This window comes from Condylura cristata, unplaced genomic scaffold (genome assembly GCF_000260355.1).
Source record: "Condylura cristata isolate star-nosed mole 26May11 unplaced genomic scaffold, ConCri1.0 scaffold00009, whole genome shotgun sequence".
In the NCBI taxonomy this organism is placed as follows: Eukaryota; Metazoa; Chordata; class Mammalia; order Eulipotyphla; family Talpidae; genus Condylura; species Condylura cristata.
The window spans coordinates 48,457,601-48,476,902 of record NW_004567110.1 but is presented as its reverse complement, the minus strand read 5'-3'; the positions used below and the strand labels follow the sequence as shown (position 1 = coordinate 48,476,902).

At 38.7% G+C, this 19,302-nt stretch overlaps 1 protein-coding gene across 2 annotated transcripts in view; it reads left to right on the top strand.

Annotated features, from left to right (window-relative positions):
• LOC101632183 (serine/threonine-protein kinase Sgk3) overlaps positions 1-19,302 on the top strand; it is a 58,500-nt gene that overhangs the window by 369 nt on the left and 38,829 nt on the right. Inside the window, exon 1 of one of the 2 annotated variants that reach the window (XM_004679823.2) lies at positions 18,359-18,571. The exons of the other annotated variant lie outside the window; for it this stretch is intronic. Within the exon in view, the coding sequence (XP_004679880.1) occupies positions 18,398-18,571 (174 nt within the window). The 5' untranslated portion in view covers positions 18,359-18,397. Of the gene's footprint in view, positions 1-18,358; positions 18,572-19,302 lie in introns of those variants that run through there. 2 annotated transcript variants of the gene reach the window in all.

Genomic DNA, 19,302 nt, shown 5'->3' with positions numbered 1-19,302 from the left:
TTTATTGCTAGCTTTTGACTCAGAATTGGAGGAGAAAATGGGTAGTGACTTGCGGTAAGGCTTTATTTTGACTTAGTGTTATTACTTTTACAGGAAGGGTGCGACTGGTAATGGGACTGTTATTTAAACAAGGGCACCAGGGTTTACATAGGCAATGTGTCATTGGGATAAAGCCAGGAGAGTGCTTGGTTTTGACTGTATTTCTTAATACTTGGGTACTTGCTTTATTTCTTTATGCCTTTGTTCCCTTGTATTTAAATGGGAATGATGATAGTTCAAGGCTTAAAGAATTGTTATAAGGATTAAATGAGTTAGTGTTAGTGCCCTGCACATAATCTTTAATAATGTTGGCTATTTTTATGATGATGATGATTATGCACTCAGGTGGGCATTTTCCTTCCATGTTGTCACTAAGAGAAAATTTTCTGCAGAGCTGTTGCTCGAACAGGGTTCAAGGACTGGGTCTCACAAGGCGAGATTTCATTGCTTTTCTGTGGTACCAGAAGTATCACCTACTGTGATCTTCCAAATCAAATCCATTCTCAATACGGAAACTTAAGTACTTTGAAGGTACTTAAAGATTAATCTCTTTAAAAATTAAAAGAGATTAAAGTGGCATCACCTTTAGTGTGTGTATCCTCATTTGAAGCACCAAGTAGACTTAAAATAAGTTAATTTGACTTTACACATAACTTAAAAGTTGTACTATATGAAAAGGTACTTATCTACTGTTATGGAAAAACTAGGTAAGTAGAGCACTGGGGTTTATAAGTAAATTAAACCTAATAGGAACCATGACTGACCATATACAATCTGAGAGTTGAAAGGAATCTGAAAAATTAAACCAGCTGCCCATTACAGGTAAGGTTGAGACCCAAAGACCCATAACCAGTAAATGGCAACGCTCCACTAGAATTCAGCTCTGATGAACAAGTTATAAAATCTAAGAATGATATTGCTTTTCTACTTTTTATTATAGTACTGTTTTTATTTTTGACAGTTTTATGGTCCTGTGAATGGTTTCTTTCTCAGCAACATCCTGCTTGGTAGCTTAATTGCATGATTCATAATCATTCTTCTGCACCTTTGATTTAAATCACAAGTCTTAAAGTTGCTACATCAATGATTGCTTTGAGAAGATGATTGTCTTGGTAAGCTTTGTACAAACATGTTCTAACAGTGCTTTGGTTTTAAAATGCAGTCCTTTCTCCCATATAGGGAATATGAACAGCCAGAATAAACAAAGTGACCTACTAGGCAATTGGTTATCACTTTGTCGTTGGTAAAGTTTTCTTAGAACACTGAATGCTAGCCCAAGGATATAGGACTCGGTCACTTAAGAGATATGGAGATATGTTGCAATTGCTGCTAACTTCAAAACCATCATGGAGTGAAATTATTTGTAGAAATTGATGTGTTAGTCGCTGACTGTACCCTGGCTACTTGCATAGCTCACTCCCTTACCTCTAGGTATTTGTTCAGATGTTAACATCTCAGTCAGGGCCTTCTAATTAAAATTCCATACAACCCCAGTTCTTCCTGTAATAACATATGTTTACTTACTTGTTCATTATCTGTTGTTTGCAAGTAAAGGGTAAGATCCATGAGGGGAAATATACTTACTAGTGTGTTCACTGCTCAATCTTAGGTGCCTAGAAACAATGTACTAGACACTGTTTGGTTTCAAATTCATAGATCTGATGTGAACGTTTCCAGTTAGGGAAGTAATTACTAAAGTGAAATCACTGTTGTTTTGGCTTGCATTCCCCCCCTCAATCCTCATTTCTAGTTATATCTCTTGGTTACCAAGGAATAAAACCTTGAGGCAAAGTTAATTTCTCCTTTTACTTTGTATTCCACATGCAAATGACTACTTATTTTTTTCTGTTAATTTTTTGCAAACCTGTCATTCCTATTATCAAGCTTGTTTCTTTAAACTCTCCTTCATTTCATTACCATCTTCAACACCTACAACCCTGCAAATAACATTTTCAAATGCCTTCACATCCTCATCTGCAGAATGAAATCCAAAATGAGAAGCCTTGCAGTCTAATATTTCTTTGTGATCTCAAATTCACTCTTCCAGCCTCTATTTCCTATTCATAAAAAGAAGTATTTATACTTTTGCTTATAAATACAGAAGTAAAATTTGACTTTAATGGTAACACTCTGTAAAATTGCATGAGGAGTATTGCTTCCTGACAGTTTTTCTGTCTGCTTTTATTAATGATGGGTCTTTTCCTCTATGTAGGCAGGAATTCAGGAAAATGGCCTTGTGGTCATTCCTGTTTGTACTGAGGACTTTTGCTTCTCTCTTTGAGTACCCAGCCTTCAAAACTTCCCTCACATGTCACCACCACCCCCAAATACCTAGTTCATTTCAGTTGAAAGTAGTTTTCATCTGAATTCTATTGACATATCATTCTTAGAGCATTTGTCATAATCTACTTTGGGTATTTGTTGCTGAAGGACAAAAAACCATAAATTCCATGTAACTTTTTAAGGAAAAATAAAGTGCCTTCTACTTAACTGATTTTAAGTAAAAGTGAATTTAAGTTTCTATTTAGTAGATCTTTAGTTTCTATTTAATAGATCTTTATTGAGCTTCAGTAGTGGTATGAACTGTAGACAGCTTATGAAAGTAGGGGGAAGTTGTAAGTGAAGATAGTGAGAACGGGATTCATAGAAGGGAGTAGGTGTAGACAGGGGTGCAGCATAGTCAACACCCCCATAGATGGACAGGCAGAAAGTGAAAACAGAAAAACACAGTGAACTCACTCAGGAAACCGCTAGGACACAACAGGCTATGGAGCAACATGTGCAGCTTTGAATTTCCTTGTGAGATATTAGTGCTAAGCATTATTTTTGTTTTTGCTTCTCTAGACATATGTGATACTTACTGTATACCTACTTTATTTTCTAAGCTGGGTAGGACTGACTGAATATTCTCTTCCTCTTTCTGTTCTGCAGAAAGTAATTTACCTTTTCCCTTCTTGTTTAAACTAAAAAAAAAATCATATTGCTTAATTTATTTTTCTGGCTATACTGAGGTACAGATCAGAGCTTTTAGTTCTTCAGCAGAAGGTGGTAATAAAAGATAACTGAGTTTATGTTGAAGCTTCTAGTTTTATTAAGTTGATTTACTTAATTTCATTTATTCTAGTTTGATTTGAGATTTAATACTATAAAGCATTTCATTTACTTATATGTTTTATTTTGTTTCCTTAGGAATATATCTTGGATTTAAATATATAATTGGTTACAATTTTTGTCCTTTGGGAAATTTCTTGTAATGTGCTAAAAATAAAGTTTTACCCTTAAAAGAAGAATTTTGAAAGCAAATATTGGCTTTGGAGTAGTTTTCTTTATCACACTGTATATGTAACTGTGTTTATTCTGAGTTACTGTTTTTAAAAACCTCAGCAAAGGGTATTAAACAGATAAGATCATTCATACAAGTAATAAAAGTTAGAGCACAGACTGATTACATATCTGTTGTACTTGGTAATCACTATGATAAATATTTGTTAAGTAAATATATCTCTAAAAAATCTCTTTTAGGGAGATTTTTAAGATTTTGTAGCACATTAGTTTGTATAATAATGGGATTAATCTAATAAAGGGGGGTAAATTGATGGTTTAGGAGATGGTTTAATGAAGAGCCAGTGGTTCCTTTGCTCACTTCAGCAAACTGAAATTTCTAAGTTTGTCTCACCTCCTATTTGTTGAATTAATAAATTAAACATGTATGGAACCTACTAAGTGTATGACAGTAAGGCACAATTACTGTGCTCTACTCAAGTGAGTTCTCTGTGAACAAGCAATATACAGTACTAGTTGATACTTGCTAAAAGGAAAAGTATTAGGATGCCGATAGAAGATTAATTTGTGGAAGAAGCACTTAAGTTAAGGTGATTATGAAGACTTGGAAGAAGTGGCATTTGAACAAAGGCACCTGGTGGGATGCAGCTGTAGCGGCACAAAGAGATTAGACTGTGTAGGTTGTTGTAGAATGTTAGCAATAATTTAGAAGTTCGAGTTTGTTCTAGGAACAATAGGAAGCCATGGAAAAGATGTAAGTAAAGGAGTAAATGATCAGATTTAACAGTGATTTAAAAAATTACTCTGGGTCTGGATTGCAGAGATACCAACTAGAGCTTCTCTCAGGAGACGTGGTTAAAGTGTGTTGGTTGATTGTTGTCTTTGTGGACGAGGACCGTTTGTTTGATGCTCTTCAATCAGAATATTCCAATTTTCCGGTCACTACCAGCTTTTTCCTCTGCGTTTTAGGGCCTGCAGTATTTTACTACTGCTAGTTCTGTGTAAATCCCCCCTTCTCTTGCTCGTCCATCTATCACTCCCTCAGTGATTACAGTCCTCTAGGAATCATCCTTGGAGTACTTTGTTCACCTGTATCTTGAAGATACCTTCAGGTGTGCCTCCCAGTGGAAAAGATCGGGAAGCTGTATTACAACAGGCTTTCTGGTTATAGGGATCCCAAGAGGCCGGTGTTGTGAGGCTGAGGAGGATCGAACAGAACAGGGCTGCTGCAGTGGTCATTCCTAGCTGATTAGTCCTGGAACCAGCAGAGGGTTGATATTAGTTGGAACAAGTTAGGACCTTCCTCCTTATCCTGGCAATTTTGATTCTATTATTGGAGAACAAATAACTGCCAGCATTTAATTCTGCCTCATCACTCAGTTCCCTCCTTAAATGTCTATAATTATGGGGGAGCCAGCCTTTTGTGATGGTGGTTCTTGGACACCCCTGTGAATCTGTTGGTTGTAAACTATTGTGTATTGTGTCTCAGCATTATATATTTTTGCACATTTTTATTTTCAGTTCTCATAGGACTTTATCAAGAATCAGGATAAATGAAAGGCACCTCAAATAAGAGCAGTGATAACCCTAGGAAAAAATAGGACGTTTGTGATTACAGAATGATAAAAAATCAGGGAGGGTGGAGTGGGAATTAGAGGAAGGATATATTATTAAGGAAGGAAAACAGGAAAAGTTGTAGCTGATTTATCATGTGATGTGTGTGGGGAGAAGGTTGCTATGTATCTTCCCTTGGCAGAGCCTGGTAGTTTTTTTTTTTTTTTTAATCTCTAAAAAATGCATTGCAGTGAGCTTAATTTACAGATGGGACATAGACATGCTTTGTTTCTATTGAAACATTTTGGATACTTTTGGAGCTAGTATTCTGAGAAGCTGAAATAAATAGCTACAGATTATATATTACAGTAGACTTTCATAAAGTAAAATAGTTTAGAGTAAGAATATCCTGGGAAGGTACTTTTAATGTAGTTTAAAATAAAGCCAACCCATTGGGTTTGTTCCTTTCTCCCGAACCCCTGTCCCCAGCATAACTCCCCTACCATATTCCTTTTTTTACTTTCTGGGTCAGTCACCATTTCCCAAACCAGTTCTGATATCAGTGCCCAGGGCCTGAGTATGAGTTGTCTTTTCCTTGACTAAATCTGTCAGTTCCTCCCTTTGGGACCTTTATTCCTTAATGCACCCCATCTTTTTGGAATAAACTTGTTCTTGATTTTTCTTTATGCTTTGGTATGTATGACTAACCCCCTCTCTGTAATAGTTATGAAGAGTCTACTTATGAATATATCTACCTTGTAATTTGGGTAGAATTCACTAGCCAATAAATACTAAACAGTCTTTATGATGTGTGAAGGAAATGAATTCAGAACTTCTCTGCTTATATTTTTGAGGTAAGAGCAGAAAAGTCTTTGACCTTATGGTTTGGGCTGTCTTATGTTTTTGGGCTGTCTTAGAAAAAGCTGGAGACCACGAAGAAAAACACTTTAAAAGTACCTTGATGTTCACTTACTTAAAGCAGTATTTATCAACAAAAATCTTAATTTAACATCAATTTGGACAGCTTTCTGTCATGTTGTTTCACTATATTTCTATTTTTAACAGCCCTCCAATAAGTTTAAAATTTTCAATGTTTCTTTAAAAATAACCAGATAAGCTCCTATTTTAAAAAATCCATAGCTGGTGATAGCATCCTTTCATGTATCCTCTTTATTTCATTATTTAGCCCTTGATTGTCCCTGTTACAGGACCAAAGCTTAGAGCTTACCCTTTACTAGGCTTTGATTAGATAATGACTTGTGGCATTTCAAAAAGATGAACCACTCCTGACATGGTGCTACATAAACCTGACCCTCTTTGTGGCAGAATCAAAAGGCCATTTTGCTTTTCCTGTGCAGGACTTTCTTCCTATAGCTGGATTATTGTGGACATTTAGAGCTCCCTTCTCTTCAGTTCTTTCTCTCCATAATTGAGGGACAGTGTGTATGAGCTGGGTTCTTGGGTTAGAACTGAGTTCATGTCACAGTGCTGCCACACAAACTCTATGACCATATGGAAGTACCCCATTATCTGTGAAATGGGACTAATGATACTTAATGGGTATTGTAATGAGTAAGTGTTAGAGAGTGCTTAATATTTGGTATTAGTGTGTGATAACTGTTAGTTTCTCAAGCTCAACACTATTGACCTTTTGAGCAAGATAATTTTCTGTTGTGGGGCTGTCCTTTGCATTGTGGGGTGATTAGTATCAACCTTAACATGCAGCCACTAGCAACCCCCCCACCCCCACCACCAGCTGTGACAAGCAGAAATATCTTCAGACATGTCCAAATATTCCCCTGAAGAAGAGAACCACTATAAATGTAGTAATTACTAGCTATTTTATCACCCTTGCATATCACTGTCCTTCTTAAAATCTGGCTGGTTGTTCTGCTCTCTGATCTACTTCTGTCTTGAGGACTAATCTGCATTGATTCACTAACTGGATGTTAAAGGTTAGTTCTTCCTTCCAGTCAGGTTTAGGATCTGAATTTGGTCTGATTAGAACAATGTGATCTACCCCTCTCCAAACCAGCTGCCCTTGGGAATCAATGTAAAGGATTGTTCTGTGACTCTCTTACAGAGTGAAAGCAAATTCTTTTCCTGTTCCTCTTTGGAAAAATCCTACATGCCTATGAACCTTCCCTTTAGTTCCAACTTTCATTCCCATGTGGCCATAGCTTTATGTTCTTTTCTTTCTTTAGCAATGGGTGTTCTTATATAAGTGCTTGTCTTCTATTTTATTTGACTCCCTGGCCATAAGTTTATTTTGCAAAAATTTAAATTGCTTCAGTTTTACAGGATAAACATTTCAGTAATAGCAGGGTGGCTTTTTCACAATTTCATTTTTGTCCACTTAAAAGTACCTAAGAATCTTCTTCACTACTTCCCAGAGGACTCTTGGAGCATATATTTATAGTAGAGGTATTTTGGTATAGTGGGTAAACAGTCTCAAGTGAGACTACCTAGATTCAAATCCTAACTCCACCACTTGGGCAGAACTCACTTAACATAAACCAAGGTTTCTCTCAGTTTCCCCTCAGTTGTGCTGTTATGAGGAACAACCAGATTAACACATATAAAGTACATCTGACTTATACTAATCTTAACAATAAATGATAAGTATTAGTAGGCCTCCAATTTGATTTAGTTTGAAGGAAAGGAAAATCTTAAGAAGAAGAAGACAGGATGCTATAGCAAACAAGTGCATAGACTTTGGAGTCTGATTTGAATTTGAATTCTAGGTCTGTCTCCTATTAGTTGGATATTAACTTGTGTAAGTAATTTACAACCTCTTGTTTTTTTTTTTTTTCCATAGCAACATCTTTATTTCCGACATATGATTCTGTCTCCTTTTTTTTTTTTTTTTTGGTCTGGTTTTTAATCATAGTTTGTCAATGGAAATTTTGGAAGAAAAGCTGCTGTTTAGCAACTTTTTCTCTAAATCTCTCTTGACCACCATGAGGGAGGCCCTGGCTATGGCCAGAGCCATGTCTTTGCATCATACCAGGGTCCTTGTTCCTAGTAACTTTTTTTTTTTTTAATTTCCCTTACATTTTATATGTTTCCCATTATGTGGACATATATTCTTTTTTTTTTAATATGTATTTTACATCATTCTTCCTTTTTGTATGATGTATGCTTTGTCCTCTCAGTTGTAGTCCCCATAGAATTCCCAACACTAATTCACTCATGCACCATCACCATAGTCCCTTTTACTCTTCCCTCCCCTGTTTTGATATTACTGCCTCCTCTTCCCTTGCAGAATGTTCCTGATTTGTAGTTGCCTGGTGATGTTGATTTTGATTTTTAACTTACTATATTTTTTCCAGATCCATTGTTTTTTTCTTCTACATTTCTTCTATAAGTAAAACTATCCGATATTTTTCTTTTTCTTCTAACTTCTGAGACAGCTGCTCATAGATACTTTATATAGCATGTCTGTGCTAGGTTTGAGGCCCCAAATTCACATGTTCTTTTTTTCTTTAACATCATTCTTCATTTTGTGCATTTTTCCATCTCAGTTGTAATCCCCATGGACTTCCTACCACCAGTTCACCTCTGTGCCATCACCAGAGTCCCGTGTACTCTTCCCATCCCAGTTTTGATCTTATTTCCCTCTCCATCCCTGTAAAATGTCTCTGGTTTATAGTTTGTTGTTTTTCATTTTCACTTTATTACAATTGCCTTTTACCACACCCCCTCCCATACCTTATGCTCCTGCTAGAGTGAAACCATCTGGTATTTTTCTTTTTCTTTCTGGCTTATTTCACTAAGCATGATCCCTTCTAGCCCCATATTGTTGCATAAGGCATGAGTTTATCTTTTCGACTGCTGAGTAATATTCCATTGTGTTTATCTACCACATCTTTTTAATCCAGTCATCTGTTTTTGGGCATTTGGGTTGATTCCACATCTTCCCTATTGTAAACAGAGCAGCAATAAACATGGGGGTGTAGGTGTTCTTTTGAATGTGTTTTATATCCTTTGGGTAGATACCTAGGTGTGGGACTGCTGGGTCATAGAAGCTCCATTTTTTTTTATTTAAGATTTGTTTTATTTATGCATACACAACTGGGGTACAGGCCGAGGGGGTAGTAAGAGGATTCACCAGAGACAGAGTAGAGAGCAGAACAGGCAGATCGACAAATTACACTGCTGAGGGAAGCAGCTGGTGGATCAGGAGATGTCTGTCGCTCCATGTAGATCACCTCTGTGGTGGGAATCCAACTCACGCTAAAGTGCTTTAGCTTCTTAATGCTGTGCTTTAACCCATTGCACCAGCAGGGAGGGTCCTCTTCTGTCCATTTTTTTGATGGGTTTGTTCACCTTACTTATGTTGAGTTTCATCACCTCTTTGTATATCTTTGTGATCAGTCCTTTGTCATTAGTATTGTGTGCAGAAATTTTCTCCCAGTCAGTGGGGTGTCTCTTTGTTTTGTGTGTAGTGTCTCTCTTGTACAGAAGCTCTTTAACTTGATGTAGTCCCAGCTGTTCCTCCAAATTTTTTTTTTTTAATATCTGTTTTTTTTATCTATTTACTCAGGCCCTCCCTGGTGGCGCAGCAGGTTATAGCATAGCACTGAGAATCTGAAAGCCGATTCAGCATGAGTTCAATTACCGCCTGCCCCGGAGGTGAGCACATGGCATGGCAGACCTCTCCTGACCCACCCGCTGCTCCCCTCAGCAGTGTACTTCGTAGATCTGCCTGTTCTGTTCCCCACTCTGTCTCTGGTGAAGCCTCTCACCGCCCCTGAGCCTCTGGACTGTACCCCAGTTCTGTATGCACAAATAAATAAATCTTTACTCAATTTATTTACTCATGCATAGAGAGGTGGGGTACAGCCAGAGGTGCAGGCGCTGTGAGAAGATTCACCAGAAACAGAGCTGGGAATAGAATAGGCGGATCTACAAAGTTCACTGCTGAGGGGAGCAGCAGGCGGGACAGGAAAGGTCTGCTCTGCCATATGATGATCACTTCCAGGGTGGGGATTGAACTCACAGAAGTGGCCACATCTTGGCATAGCTTCGTGGCGCTCCAACCCACTGTGCCCATGGGAAGGCCCAGGATGATGTATCTTTTTTTTCTTTTTAAAGATTTATTTATTATTCATACAGAACTGGGGTACAGGCCAGAGGTGCAGGGGCAGTGAGAGGATTCACCAGAGACAGAGTGGGGAGCAGAACAGGCAGATGGATGAAGTACACTGCTGAGTGGAGCAGCGGGTGGGTCAGGAGAGGTCTGCTGCCATGTGGGATCACCTCCGGGGTAGGCGGGAATCAAACTCATGCGGAGTGGCTTTAGCTTCTTAGTGCTGTGTTTCAACCTGCTGCGCCATCAGGGAGGGCCCCAGGATGATGTATCTTTAAAGATGTTACTGAAGACTGAAGTGTATCTAGTATAGTGTTTCACCTACATTTTCTTCTAATTATTTTATGGTTTCAGGCTTATGTTTAGTTCTTTAATCCATTTTAAGTTGTTTTTTGTGCATGGCATGCGGTAGTAATCCACCCTTGTTTTTTTTTAACATAACAGCCCAATTTTCCCAGCACCATTTGTTGAACAGACTTTCTTTGTTCCATTGAATATTCTGTCAAAGATTAGCTATCCATAAACCTATGGGTTTATATCTGAGTTTTCTGTTTGAATCCGCTGGTCTATATGTCTGTTCTTGTTTCAGTACCATGCAGTTTTAATTATTATGGCTTTGTATTATTGCTTGAAGTCTGAGAGTGTGATGCCTCCAGTCTCTTTTATTTTAGTCAGGAGAGTTTTGGCTATTTTTTGTGGTTCCATATAAATCTTATCAGTATATTTGTTCTATTTCTTTGAAGAATGTCATTGAGATTTTTATTGGAATAGCATTAAGTCTATATACCTCTTTTGGTAGGATGGCCATTTAAATAGTGCTAATTTTCCTGATCCCATGAGCAGGGGAAGTCTTTCCATTTCTTTGTGGCCTCTTGTATTTCTTTTAACAGTGTTTTATCATTTTCTTTGTATAGGTCTTTTACCTCTTTTGTTAGGTTTTCCCCCAAGTATTTGTCTTTTTTTTTTTTTGTAATTGTAAAGAGGGTAATTTTTTGATTTCCACATCTTCTGATTGGTTGTGTATAGGAAGGCTACTGACTTTTGTGTATTGATTTTATATCCTGCTACCTTACTTAACTAGTTAATTGTTTTGATTAGTTTTTCTATGGAGGTTTTAGGGTTTTCCATGTAAATTATAATGTCTGCAAATAGAGATAGTTTTACTTCTTTCCCTATTTGGATTCCTTGTATATCTTTTCCTGTCTTACTAGGACTTCCAGTATTCTGTTAAAGAGCAGTGGTGGTAGTAGACATCCCTTGTTCCTGATCTTAAAGGAAAGGCTTTCAGTTTTCTGCATTGAGGATAACATTGGCTGTGGGGTTTGTCTAGCTCCCCCTTTTTTTTAATAAAGAAATTGAGGAAAACAAGTATGATCACTTTCAAACTTATGTTTCCATACTACTTGCCTTTATTTTTAGCTTGGTTGAGAATATGTGACAATCTGCATCTGTGTTTAGAAACACTAACAACCAGTAAATTATATGAAAGAGATATTTGCAATCCTGTATTCATTAAAGTACTATTTGTAATAGTCAAGTTGTGGAAACAACTTAAATTCCCATGGACAGAGCAGTAGATTAAGAAGATGTGGAACGTTAACAATGTTACTCAGCTGTAAAAAGAAAGCAACTCCTGTCATTTGTAAAAAACATGGGCATCTTTTTGTTTTAATGAGTTTCTTTCATTGTACAGGAGACCTGTTCTAGTTTGAGATAATCCCATTCATTTATTTTTGCTTTGTGTTCCTTCACTCCATAAAGATGTCAGTAAAGCCAGTGTTGGGTACTGTTTTGGCCTTTTTTCTTCAATGTATTTTATATTTTCTGGTGTTAAATCCAAGTCTTTAATCCATTTTGAGGTACTTTTGTGTATGTTGTTGTCTAGTTTCATTTTTATGAATGTAACTGTCCAATTTTCCCAGCACCATTTGTTGAAGAGGCTTTCCTTTGTCTATTGTATACTTGAGGCTTCTTTGTTGAAGATTAGCTGTCCATATAAATGTGTGGTTTTTTTTTGTTTGTTTGTTTTTTAATGGCCTCACAGTTCTATTCATTTGTGCTGTGTTTGTTTTTATTCTAATACCATACTGTTTGGATTACTATAGCTTTCTGGTATAGCTTGAAGTCTGTGAGCTAATCATTGTTCTAGCAGAAGCATTTCAGACAGGCAAAATTTGCTTCTTTGAGGACAGATGCTACCCCAGGTGAGTGTTTTGCCCTTGCCGTGGCATGCTGTCAATGTGCAGTGCAGTATAGGTCTTTGCTGTTGAGGCTGGGCACGAGCACTAGCAATATCTAAATTCGTTTCAATAAGGTCTGGATGCCAAAGTGGCTTAGGCACTTTGTTATGGGTCTACTGAGCATGCAACCGATAGTTGGGAAAGAGGTTGATTTGCATCCATAGGATGGATCATCTTCATCACCTGATAAATTGAGAGCCTTTCTTCAGTGGTTCAACTCTAGTAGGCATTTATGTGGAATACAAATGTTTTTGCAATCTGTGCTATGTTGAAAATACCTCCATATTCTACAAAACTCTCCACTGCCTGGCTTTGTTAAACTTAATTTTCTAATCTTGTTCTTTCCAAGTTCCTGGCCAGCAGCTCTTCATTGGTGAGAACACATGATATCAGCAGAGATAATACCTTTGCCATGCATTTCTCCTAATAAATGGGACCATTGCATATATTGCTTAGAATTCCATCCATTAGGAATATTTCCCATCACCACTTTCTTTCTGCACCATCCCTATGTAGGGCTACATTGTCTCACTTTTGGCTGCTGCCTGCACCCTATGCATGTCCTTCCATTAAACAGGCATGCCTTTTCTCTCCTAACTGATCATGGCAAACTCTTCAGGAGTGTGGGTTTAGAAAGAGCTGACCAGGAAGGAGGAATAAGTACCGGGGAGCACCTATTCCTGCAGTTTGCTTGTGCCTTTCATACCTGCTGAGACCCAGTCTTGATTGTTACCATTTCAACTAGAATGCTTCTGTATGGTCAGTTTTACAAGTCAGTGGATCAAATAAAACTCTGTTCATGATGAGCTATTTCTATTACATAGTCTCTTGGTTTCCCCTGGGGCAAGTATCTAATATTCTCCTAGGCTGAGTTGCAAAGCCAAAAACCAAATGAACTAGTTATTAACAGACTCTAAAAGGAGTACAACTCTTACTTTTTCTCTTGGTACTCATCAACATCTCCTTATCCCATGCCTCTCTGCCTTGTTGGGTATGCCAAATCAGAGGCTCAAAAGTTAGGGCTCTCTGGGCCCTCCCTGGTTTCGCAATGGGTAAGGACGCAACACTGTAAGTTAGCCTTAGCCGCTTCAGTGTGAGTTCGATCCCTGCCCCCGGAGGTAACCACATGGTGTGGCAGACCTCTCCTGACCCGCCCGCTGCTCCCCTCAGCAGTGTACTTCGTCGATCTGCCTGTTCTGTTCCCCACTCTGTCTCTGGTGAGGCCTCTCACCGCCTCTGAGCCTCTGGCCTGTACCCCAGTTCTGTATGCACAAATAAATAAATCATCTTAAAAAAAAAAAAAAGTTAGGGCTCTCATAATTGTAGAATAATTGTAGAATCAATTCCTTGGATCAGGCCCCAGTAAAAACTGACAGCCTCACGGATTACCTGGTAAATCAGCCAGAGCAGCTATCCCACAAATGAAGTTCACCCATTGTTCTGCCTCTTTGCTAGTGTACTGTTTATTCTCATTTTAGTTGAAAGAGCCTGCCTCAGACCTGTAGTACCATAGAAACCATCAGTTGGTCAATCCTGAGCTTCATGGGTTTTATTCCTCACCCTCTGGCTTATGTGCATTTTAAAGTCTGCCTGAATAAATGCTAATTCTTTTTCATCAGGACCAATTAGCATGAGGCCATCAATGTGATGAATCACTGTGGTGATCTGTGAAAACTGAGATGATCAAGTTCCTTATAGACTGTATTATCTACTATTATGAGTATGTAGATGTAGCCCTCAAGTGAGACTATAAAAGACAATTACTGCTATTTCTGCTGGTTGATGGCAAACTGCATCTTACTGCCCTAACTGCTGCCCATTTAAAAGAAAAAAGCATTTGCCAGGTCAGTGGGAGTTGCCCAGATATCAGGGGTTATGTTAATTTTCTTCAGCAAAAAAAAAAAAATTATCTAGAATCACAGCTGTGGTTGTCATCACCATCTGATTTAATTTGTGTGATCCATAGGCATGTTCCAAGTTCTTTCTGGCTTTGGTCCTGGTAAACAGGCAAGTTAAAAGGAAATATAATGAGAATTAACACTCCTGTATCTTTCAAGTTTTTAGTGGTAGTACTGATTTCTCCTAGGGATGTAGTATAGATGCTGGTTCCCTTTCTCAGTTGGGAGAGGGAGAGAGTTTCAGGGGGCTTCTTTGTGGCCCTTCTGTAATAGCTTTTATGACACGGGAGAGTGAACCAGTATGGGGTTCACTAAGTGTGTCTATTGCCACTAGAATTCTGGACTAGGGATATACCCAGAAACACAGGATGGGTCTGTGGATCCCTTGGGCTTACCATGTGACATCAGGGCTGTTGGCATATTTCATCTCCTCAGAATGAGATGGACACTCTTATATGTTGGTTACATTTGGGTCTTCAGGGATTAGTGTCCATTCAGAAGTAGTGTCCAGTGACTCATGGAAGAATTGTGCATTTTTTGTTGTTGTTCACCAGTGGATTATCACCTTGGTAAATGGCTGCAATTTCCCCTTGGAGAAAGATTGATTGGATAAACCATGGCCATAGAAAGGATCACATATTAAATTTGGTCTTCCTTCTTCCAACATCCTCTAGATGTACTCCCATATGTACTTTCCAGATTCCTCTTGGTAATGGTTGTCAAGATTCTGAAGATTTTACAGTATGAAGTCAGTCTCTTCTCAGACTTTGAACTTCCTTCTAGATTTGTTTTTCATCTAACTCCCATTATAAGGTAGTCAGGGGTTGTGGGAGTGAGTAAGTAGTCAAGAGAATTGACACCCCTATGTGAAATAACTGGAAAGGACTTTATGGCGTATTTAGCAGTCGTGTCCGCCAACAGGTAAGGTTGCTACTTTCAGCAGGGACATTCATGAATTTGGAGTTAAGCATTCTCAGACTCACTCTCAGGATGCACCCAAATGCCTGTATTCATGTCTCAGGATTACTCTTCTTTTCAGCCGATGCCCTATGTTAGTTTAGAGATTTTGCAGGGTTGCCTATTTAATTGGTTCTACAATCTTCACCATCAAACCCTCAGCTTGATCCTTTATCATTGGCAGCTTAACAGCTATAAGAGGAAAAGAACTCCTTATAATAAACGCTCTAGCCCACATCAGAAATCTCTGAAATTATCACCTTCAGTAGCCACTAGGACTTTCAGCACTTTGCCCCACTACCTGCTCTCCATCCGTACCATAAGAGGAAACTTGAGTGACATATAACATGCCAGATTATCAGTTTCATGTTAGCTCCCTCTAAGGATAGTTACCAGGGTATTCATCAAACATGTCTCATTTTTTGAGAGTCTTTTTTTCTGGGGGTCATTCTTACTGCATCAGGCACATGATACACACAAAAGTAATTGAAGGGAACTAACAAAGGGACTATTTACTAAATTGTTGCTGGCAGGGGTAAAAGAAAAAGCAGAGCCAGAGCATGGGAAGCACCACTTGCAACAATGTTTGGAAGCTGTTACTATGCTGAGACTTCAACGGTTTCTGTTGAAGAAGAGCCACCTGGGAGGTAGAGAAACCACTTCATGTTAGAAAGGAATCAGGGGAATAAATAACTTTAGTATCTTATTCCTCTGCCCTTCCATCTCCTGCTAAGTAGCCTTGCATTAGGCAAGGGAGGGAGGCAGGTTCCCTTATTGCTAGGTCGGTCTAGAGAGGTCAGCCTCCCTGGCATGTGGGAAGGTGGTAAAAGAGTGGTGTTGGATCTGGTGCTTGTCTGGCACACCTGCCTAACTGGGATCTTTAGCCTAGATTTGAGTGCTTGGCTTCTGCACTAACCACCAGCTGTACATGTATGTTTAGATGTTCCCTGGGTACATATAAAACAGTATCCTACCCCCTGCTGCTTTCTTCCTCCTCAAATCCTGATGCTAGTTAATGTCATACCATATTGTCCCTTGCAAAAAGTAGACCTCAGGCCTACTCTGTAGTTCTCCTCCTGTGCATCATGCATATTGAGGTAAAACATTGTAGCTCATACATAATACAGGACTGCAGGACCTCCCACCCTAAATCCCACATTCTTAAGGGGCAGCTGCCAAAGTGCACCACCATAATCACTGCTCTCTTATCACTTCTGTTGCGGATGGAAAAGGTATGCTAATATATAAATCCTGAGGCTCCCAAACAAATCTAAACTACTTTAGCATAGCTATGAGTTCTACTTGTCCTAATTCTTTATCAGTAGAGCTCTGTGATTAGGGCAAGGTTTTGCTTAGGTGGCTGATCTGGTCTAATAGGAGCCTAAGGCAGCCAAATGCTGGACCCTGAGTTTGGAAGGGGCCAGTTACATTACCATGTTTTTGGTTTTTTTTTTATTATTACAAAAGTTTATCATTACATCATTTTGTACATTTTTTTTCCATCTCAGTTGTAATCCCCGCGGGTTTCCCATCACTAAGTCACCCATGTGCCATCACCATAGTCCCGTGCATTTCCCTCCCCCCACCCTCATTTTTGACCCCATTCCCCACTCCACCCCTGCAAAATGTCTCTGGTATATGGTTGTTCACTATTTTTGTTATTTTCTCGCCTGGTCCATTATACTCCTGCTATGAGTGACACCATCCGGTATTTTTCTTTCTCTTTCTGGCTTATCTCACTAAGCATGATCTTTTCCAGCTCTATCCAAGTTGCTGCAAAAGACATGTGTTTCTCTTTTTTTGGTGGCTGAGTAATATTCCATTGTATATATGTACCACATCTTTTTTATCCAGTCATCTACTTTTGGGCATTTGGGCTGCTTCCATGTTTTTCCAATTGTAAATAAAGCAGCAATAAACATGGAGGTACAGGTATCTTTTTCAATCAGTGTTTTTGTGTCTTTTGGGTAGATACCTAGGAGTGGGATTGCTGGGTCATAGGGAAGCTCCATGTTTAGCAGTTTGAGGAACCTCCAAACAGTTTTCCATAGTGGTTGTACTAGTTTGCATTCCCACCAGCAGTGCAGGAGAGTTCCTTTTTCTCTACATCCTCGCCAACATTTGTTGTTGCTAGTTGTTTGAAGATGTGCCATTCTCACTGGGGTGAGGTGGTATCTCATTGTGGTTTTAATTTGCATCTCCCTTACTATGAGTGATGTTGAACATTTTTTCATATGCTTGTTGGCCATCTGCATTTCCTCTTTGGGAAGTGTCTTTTTTAGCTCTTCTGCCCATTTTTTGATGGGGTTGTTTATTTTTGTTGAGTTTCATCAGTTCACATTACCATGTTTTTAAAACAACTGATTCAGGTACCTCCTGACTATTTCTGCAGCAAATCCAACTAAGTACATTTGAGTCAAGGCAAACCCCCTTTCCCCATTATGTTTATTGAGGTAGTTTGCATCTTTGTATCTGCTGGGGGGGGGGGAGGTTGAGGTTCTGATAGGTATTTATAATCACTACTTAGATACATAATTTACTTAGAATTACTAGATTGGTCAGACAACTTCCTGAAATTAATTATCTAGGGAAAATGGCAAACTGACCTTTCCCTAGGGTTTGTTATTTGGTGTTAATGCAGAGTTTGGGTCACTGTGCAGCAAATTGTCATCATTGGGACATCTGGAGCCCTTGGTTCAGGGACTGAATGATAGTATTAACGTATTGCATTTATTCTGTATAAAAATCTTACCAGAGGTCCAGTGCATAAGACTTATATGCAGCTGTTAAAATGAAACAGTGCAGTGGTTAATTGTCTGGTGCCAGCCAGTCTGGGTCCAAGTCCTACATGGGTAAATTCTCTAATCTCTCTGTGTCTCATTTGCCTCATTCGTACAATGCAGGTAAATACCTGCTGTGTAGTATCCTAATCTGAACAGGTGCCAACTGGTCATCTTGATACAAGAAATCTGAAAACCATAGAAGAACGCTGCACTGACTCCATTACAGTAGAGTCTTTTAGCTCTAACTTTGTGTGAACTGTGGTGTGTATAAGCTTCCAGAATTTTTTTTTAGTAGTAAGAAAGTAGATGGGATGTCAGTGTTTGATTGTGGCTTAGCTATTGATAGAGATAATAGAAGCTAAATTTCTAACCTGGGCTGAGACTTGTAGCCAAGAGTTAATTCACTGTCAGAATAAGCATAAATTGGGTCCTGTGAGCCAGGAATGACAGGCAAATCATGATATTTTTTAAATGTTTTGCTAACCCCCCCCCCTTTTTTTTTCTGTTGGTTAAGGTGCATGATGGAATTTGAACATTGCCACAAGAGGTTTTATGTTTTGGAATAGCTACTCGTATTTGTCCTCTGCTGACTATTTGAACTCATTTTTTGGTGTCCATTTGAGGCAGTTCACCCAAAAATATAATACCATGGACTACAAGGAAAGCTGCCCCAGTGTAAGCATTCCCAGCTCTGATGAACACAGAGAGAAGAAGAAGAGGTTTACTGTAAGTATGCAACTTAAGGCAAATGAGGAAAAATTGAATGCAGAAACTACTTCCATTTCTGTTTTTATTTTTCTTTAACTAAGAACATCCTGTTCACACTCTACCCCTATGTCCAAATACCCAGATTTTGCTTATCTTCCAAATGATACGTCTCCACAGTCTTTCCTAAGTACTATAATGGAATAAAATTTCCTTCTCAGTGCAGGTTTTTGTCTGTTTACCTAGTCTTTTGGAGAAATTATTTAACTGTCTGATAAGTCCTCTAACCAGAAAATGTGCATATATGTGGATCTGTGACACATCACATAATTTTCTGTGTACTATTAAGGGTCATTAAACAGGAAGTCATTGATCCCATGTTAAGTACCACTTCTTGAATTTCTCTAGTATCTTTCTTGGGACATGCATTCTTTCTTACCATGCATTTAAAAAGTATTTTGTCAAATATTTCCTCTTTTTTCCACCTTAAAAGTGATGTCCATTTCTAATTTTTTTTTGTAATATAATAGTTTGTTTTTACATCATTTTGTGCTGTTTTCCATCTCAGTTGTAATCCCTGTGGGCTTCCCATCACCAAATCACCCATGTGCCATCACCATAATCCAGTGCATTTCCTTCCCTCCACTGTTTTTTTTTTTCATTTCTGCACACAGAACTGGGGTACAGGCCAGAGGCTCAGGGGTGGTGAGAGGCTTCACCAGAGACAGAGTAGGGAACAGAACAGGCAGATC